Source organism: Rhizophagus irregularis, chromosome 15, assembly GCF_026210795.1.
Source record: "Rhizophagus irregularis chromosome 15, complete sequence".
Lineage (NCBI taxonomy): Eukaryota > Fungi > Glomeromycota > Glomeromycetes > Glomerales > Glomeraceae > Rhizophagus > Rhizophagus irregularis.
This window is the reverse complement of record NC_089443.1, coordinates 3,153,226-3,160,232: the sequence shown is the minus strand read 5'-3', so window position 1 is coordinate 3,160,232 and position 7,007 is coordinate 3,153,226. Positions and strand designations below refer to the sequence as shown.

Here is a 7,007-nt window from a genome sequence, read left to right as displayed (position 1 = left end):
AACTTTTTTTTTTTTACAACTTTTATATGTATAATGTGCTGCCATATTATTCAAGATTACATAAAAATATTTTACGAATTTCTTGTTCTTGTATAGGTTTATTACGATATTGAGAAGACATTTTTAAAACTTGTTTTGATGATGATTCTACAGGTTAAAATTCGAGTCAAAAAATTTTTTTTTTCTTTTTATTATTATAAATCAATTCTTTCATTCCTTATTTTTGCATTGATCTTACCACATCATGATCGAGTATAATTAATATGGTGGTCAATTTTGAAAGAAAAAATATTTTTTTTTTGATATACTTTGATGTATTACAAATGGTTTACTAACCATTCTTTCTTTTTTTTTATAGGTTTGGGTGGGCTTCTGAAGAACGAAAACCTAAAGATTCGTAAGTATGAATCTTTAATTTTTATTTATTCTTACCGCCCTTACGGATATATACAATTATAAAATTACATAAGATTTATTTTTTTATTGAAATAAATTGAAAAGAAGGTGAGTATTAAATATTTCAAATTATCACAAAATATTAAAGAATCAAATGATCATACTTTTTTCACCATTTGAGCCCAGTCTCCCATGGTCTTTACTTGGTTATTACGAGACAGATGTTGCCATTTTTTTAATGTTAGTCTGGCAAAGATTGTTCAATCGGGTTTGTTTTTTTATTAAATTGTCTAGCGAGATCAATATCATATTATCTATATATGAAAAAAATTATATGAATATTATCATATGTTATTTAATGAATTAATATATCAGGTATTTTTTTTTATACCTGTTTCTTCTCTACTAAGTTTGGGAGAGGATATTTTCTTTCTATCTTTTTTTATTAGAAATCTAAAAACTCTGATCTGAGATGTGGTATTTTTATATGTAACTGATAAGATATGGACAGTCAAACTTTAAAAAGTATCAACTGAATTCTTTGGGAAAAAAGCACAAAGTAATTTTTTTTATAATATTACGACTGTGATATCATGACTGCACTACATAAAAGGAAATTTGGGTCAACAACTTGAAAAGTTTTTTTAAATTTCATTACATAATTCCGAGATAGAGAATTAATGTAACAAATTCTGTCAATGCGTTGCAAATAAAAATCAATGTAACCATTAACAATTTTTTCCGATCAATTATTGATCTAAATTTCTATTTATTTATAGTGACCACGATATTCATGTCAGATCATTACCGATTCCACCAATTTGCTGCAGATAAAGATCTTTTGCAGATAAAGAATCAACAGAACTGTTAACAAAATTTTTTCTGATCAATTTTTTGATTTAAATTTCTGTTTATGTCCTGCGATCACTTTACATGTAACCGCAATTTTCCATTATCCAAAATTTCATCAATGCATTGTATACTGTATACATTGTCAATCCTAATTATTAAAATAAATATATATTAAACTTATGAAAAAATGTATTCTATTTAAGTATTAGGACAGTATAATATAGTACATACAGTATAATTCTTCAACCTGATTATGTAACCATTAACAAAATTTTTCTCCTGATCAATTGTCCTGAAAATCTGCTTATGTTCTGCAATCACGATATTCATGTCAAAATTTTCAGATTACCCTGAATTCTATCAATGCGCTGCAGATAAAAAATCAATGTAACCAAGATAAAGATCTTTTGCAGATAAAGAATCAACAGAACTGTTGACAAATTTTTTTCTGATCAATTTTTTGATCTAAATTTCTGTTTATGTCCTGCGATCACGATATTCATATCAAATTTTTCAGATTACCTGAATTCTATCAATGCGCTGCAGATAAAAAATCAATGTGTAAACATTAATAATTTTTATTATCCCAAAATCTGAATCTAAATTTCCTTTTATGTCCTGCGATCGCAATTTTTCTATTGCCCCAAAATTTCATCAATGTACTGTAAACATTGCATTAATATTGCACTGTTAAATATTTAATATAATATTTTTTCAATTAAGATTAGATTAAAAGAACAATCCTAATTATTAAAATAAATATATAATATATTAAACATGTGAAAAAAATGTACTCTACTATTTAAGTATTAGAGTAGCATAATATAGTACGTACAGTATAATTCTTCAACCCTGATTATGTAACCATTAACAAATTTTTTCTCCTGATCAATTATCCCAAAAATCCATTTATGTCCTGTGATCACGATATTTATATTTACTTGTAACCATTAATATTGCTCGAAATTACCATTAATGTTCTGCAGACAAAGAGCTAATATACCCATTAAGGATTTTCTGATCAATTATTCCAATAATTTGAAAATTTTGTTGGCCCAATTTCCGTTTATGTTCTACAGTTACTTTACTAAAAATGGAAATGATTTTGTAATAATTTTAAAATACTACAAAAATACATTTAATACATCAAAATGTTTTTATTATATTTTTGCTATTATTTTGTAATTATATTATATCTAGGTCTATAAAAATAACTCAAAATAATATCACAATAATTTTTTAATGTTTTTGTTATTATTTTATTATTATAATATAATTACCTTTGATATTATTTTAATATTTTAATCTCAAAAATACCTTAAATATATCTTTATATATTTTAAAAATTTTACAAAATACAGTCAGACCCCATATAGTCACCTAATTGGTTCCCATAAAATCAGTGTATTGAGGTAGTCATGCATATGCAGTACTATATCTTAATTTTGGCCGAAATTAGTAAATTATAATTTATAAAATTATGTGATCACTACAGATATTTCCTTTTTTGGTGATAGCCGTTCCACAAAATTTTTTTTGCCTTGGAATGTCGTGTAACATTAATTCCTAAAAAGGAAAGAAAAATTATATGTTTTGTAATTCTGGGCGAAATTGCTTTTTGGCCGAAATTATGATGTGATTAATAGAGGTCTAATCACTAATAGAAATGATATATCCGTTTGGGTGATTATAGAGGGGTAATTTGATAGTATTTAAAACCATTTCTCAAAATCGAGTTCTTATAAAGAGGTGTGACTGTATAGGGTGTGACTGTATGGGGGTCTGACTGTAATTGCACAATTGTTTTAAAAGCCATTGTATTTAGGTCTATAAAAATATTTCAAAAAATCGGCCATTTTTAGTAAAGTACGATACTCATATATAATTTCTTTTACATGTAACCGTTAAGACGTCAAATTTTCCCAAAATTTTTATCATAAAGAATCGATGTAACCATTGACAAATTCTTCCAATCAACTATCCAAGATTTAATGTAATCATGAACGTTTTTTTCGAAAATGCTAACCAATTTCCTTTTATGTGCTGTGGTCACAATGTAATTTTTTCTTAATATTAGAAGAAATCTCTATAAATAAATAAAGATGATGCTGTATTCGTTTCGTCAGGAATCACCTATTTCATTATGTTACTACTAGCATAATACTAATAAGTACCATTTTGTTTGTTTATCATGACTAAACGCAGAGGAGTAACAGGAAAAGGTAATAATATTATATTTTTGATTTAAAATTTTATATAGTAATTGCGCCTAATACTATTATAATAATACCTAAAGACAAGGCAACAAAGGCTGCAAAGACTACAAAAACTATTCGTACATATGTTGCCAACTCTTCACGTGATTATAATAAGGAAAGAGATGAAAGGAGAGAGGAAGGAAGTGAACAAGATGTAGATATTGGAGAAGGTAATAATAGACAAGATGATGATATTGAAAGAATTATTTTGGGTAAATACCTTATAATAATTGTTTTATTATTCAATTGAAACGATATTTCTGCAAATTTATTTAAAAATAAATTTACTTCATTATAATGAAGATATGCTTCCAGAGCAAGAAGAAAGAAATATTGAAAAAGAAAGAAGAGAAAATGAGAAGAAAGAGATGGAAAGGAGAGATAAAGAGAGAAGAGAAAAAGAAAGAAGAGAGAAAGAGAGAAGAGAGAGGAATAGGAGGGAGAAAGATAAAGAACAAGAAAAAAATGAAAATGATGAAAGTGATAAAAACATAAAATCTGAACATAATTAATGAATATAATTTTATTCTCATTTAATATTACTTCTAGAAAGCGAAGAAGAAATTCTGGTTCAATTTGGCGCAATGACCAATCAATTGCAAATTTGCAATTGGTTGGTCCTACATCCAAGTGTACTACATCTGGCAAACAAAATGCTTGATGTCTCGACGAAGCAGCCATCAACAAATTTGCTACTAACAACCTTGACTTCGTCATCATCTGACAACATAAAGTCCATTTCTTATTTTGGTTGTTACATTCTTACCAATTAAGAACAATCGTTATTACACAGAATTACTGATGTATTATGTATTATTGATATTATTACTGTTTAGGATAATTATCATCTTATTGACGAAGAAATGAAATGCCTTTTTTGCAAACTAGAAATCCGCCTGATCATGCGTTTAATAAAATAACACAAAAAATTTTAGGGTATGATGCTTATCAAAGCGTGGTGAAGTCAATTAACAAATGATATCATAAATCATTTTCTGACTATCGATATCAATTGAAAAATGTACTTTCAACATTAGTAAAAGAATTTTGACAAATTGTAGAAAAATGATCGATACATTCATATCGTTATATTGTTATTTTATTACAATGATTTAATGATTTAAATTTTTTTTCTATTAAAGTGAATATACAGAAAGTTCAGATCCTACCGATGAGGAAGTAAACAACTTCATATCACGTGAGGTAGTTTTAAAGAGAATCTTAAGCTGATACGTTTCAGCCATCAATTTTACAAAATTATCAGAAACTTCACTAGATAAATTAATAGAATTCTCCAGAAAATGCTTCAAAATAGTCTGAAAGCGCAAATATCAAAGAAAAGGTTAAGGAGTTAGATGTTATTACAGAAGATCTAGAAATTCCTTTCCGTAGCGAAAGAAACATTGCTAGCTCTTTAAAACTCCATCTTTTTTCATAAATACAGTACATATCACATAAAAGACCGTAATAACATTGATATGTTTTTTATTCCTTTATGATAATAAAGATTACAATATATCATAGCACCACCACTCTGCTAATAATTCATGTGACCTGATTTCGCGTTGTACGTAGATTTTATTGATTTTTATTTGTACTGCGTTAACCATCTCTTTTTCTTTCCAACTTGTTTACCATTTTTTGAAGTGAAATATAAAACCACATAGACTATAATAAATATTTTTATTTAATATTTTATTTAGTTAAATAACTAGTATGGTCCGGTGCAAAAAAGTTGATACACCAATATGCTATTAATAAAAAAATTTTTTCTTAAAATTAAAGTAAATTTTTTAAATTATTTTATTTATAACTTCAGTTTTAAGACATATTTAAATGTAAATTCATTAAAGTTTTCAATTTAAATAAAATTTTTTATTATTCATCAAATTCTTCAACTTCGGAATCTTCATCATCACATAAATATTTATATTTTTTCGCCTTATTAAGACACATTTTCCAAAACCCAATTGTAACTTTAATGGTAACTTTTTTCTTAAAAGCATACAATAATTTGTCTCTAATAGCGAGAAGATTAGGATGAGGACTGGCTCTAGCAACTACACCTTTTACAATAGACTAAACTCTCTTGATCGGTTGTAGTTCACAATGGTAAGGTGGAGTATACGAAGTACTAATGTCCATTGTGAAATATATGGCCATTTTCTTCAAGTTTTTGTCATAATACATGTGTTGAAAGTGGGCATCGGAAATATTTGCAGAAATAACAAGGCCACGTATAAGCTCAACAACATCGCAGTTTAAGCTCTTTTTTTGGTTGGCCATGGTTTTTTTGTGATAAGATCTCATTTTTATTATATTCAGCAACCATGCGCGCAATTGTTGCCTCCCTAATAACAAGAACTGTAGCAACCTCCTTGCGTAGTGATAAGTCTTGATGTTGTCTCTGGCATTGTCAAATATCTAAAAATTATTGGTGGGCGTGAATAATCATTTTTTTTTCGTTACTAGTTAAAAGGATTTAGTCGTGTTCTGTGTTATCCATGGAGTAAAAAAGGTGTGTTTTTGTTGATGAAGTTGAAGGTGGGAACGTTTCTTACCTATTATATAATTGTTATGCTCATATGACTTGATTGACGATTTTTGTGTAATACTACCAATTTAGGTAATGATATTCATGTATCAACATTTTTGCACTGGAGTGACCGGACCATATAGCGTTTTAATCTTAGATAATGTATTTATACATAAAAGTCAGCATTAGCGGGGAGAAAGAAATATGACTTGAGTTATTGCCATCTTATTCTCCCAATTATAATCCCGTAAGAATTTAATCTTCCATTATTTAAAAATTTATTGCTTACAGATCGAGCAAGCATTTTTTATATTAAAAATTTTTTACGACAACATCGTGATTGGGTAGAATCTGTAGAAAATCCAGTAGACATGTTAAATTTCAGTTGTATGACAATTGGCAAAATTTTTGCTAAGGCGTGCTTTGAACATGCTGGATATTTATAAATTAAAATTAAATGTCAAAAATTTATTGCTGAATAAAAGGAATTTATTATACAAATTAATAATTTTACTGAACTAAAAGTTGTTGATCAGCATTTTTATAGTAAAGAAACAAACAATCTTAACAGAAACCTTAGATTTTTAAACAGCCATCAAATTACTGACTTCCATATTGAACAATTTTTTTTTATATTTTCTGCTGGCATTCAAGATAATATTCAAAAAATGTCCGTTAACTCTTTATTAGGTTGTAAAAATTGAAAAATATTTCATACAATAAAAGTATAAAAAAAAAAGTTCACCATGCCATCACGGCCTAGATAAACTTTTGAAATTTGCCATTGCTACCAGCAACTCATGGTAAATTTCGTAAGAAAAAAAAAAATTTCAAAATTTTTTTTTAAAAAAAATAAACTATTTATAAATCAAAAAATTTACAATTTCTTCTGGAGAACGAAACTCTTCATTGAACAGCATGACCTCCAGTTCATTTTTACATTCACCACTGTTATGCTCAGCTTT

The 7,007-nt window shown here is 27.3% G+C and overlaps 1 protein-coding gene across 1 annotated transcript; it reads left to right on the top strand.

The window, feature by feature from the left end:
• Nucleotides 1-3,439: 3,439 nt before the first annotated feature.
• On the top strand, nucleotides 3,440-4,279 carry OCT59_007417 (uncharacterized protein; the record flags this gene model as incomplete). Its single annotated transcript, XM_066148545.1, has 4 exons — nucleotides 3,440-3,470; nucleotides 3,545-3,718; nucleotides 3,810-3,986; nucleotides 4,056-4,279. 4 exons carry the CDS (start codon nucleotides 3,440-3,442, stop codon nucleotides 4,277-4,279), a joined length of 606 nt encoding a protein of 201 aa, XP_065998685.1.
• Between the last annotated feature and the right edge of the window lie 2,728 nt (nucleotides 4,280-7,007).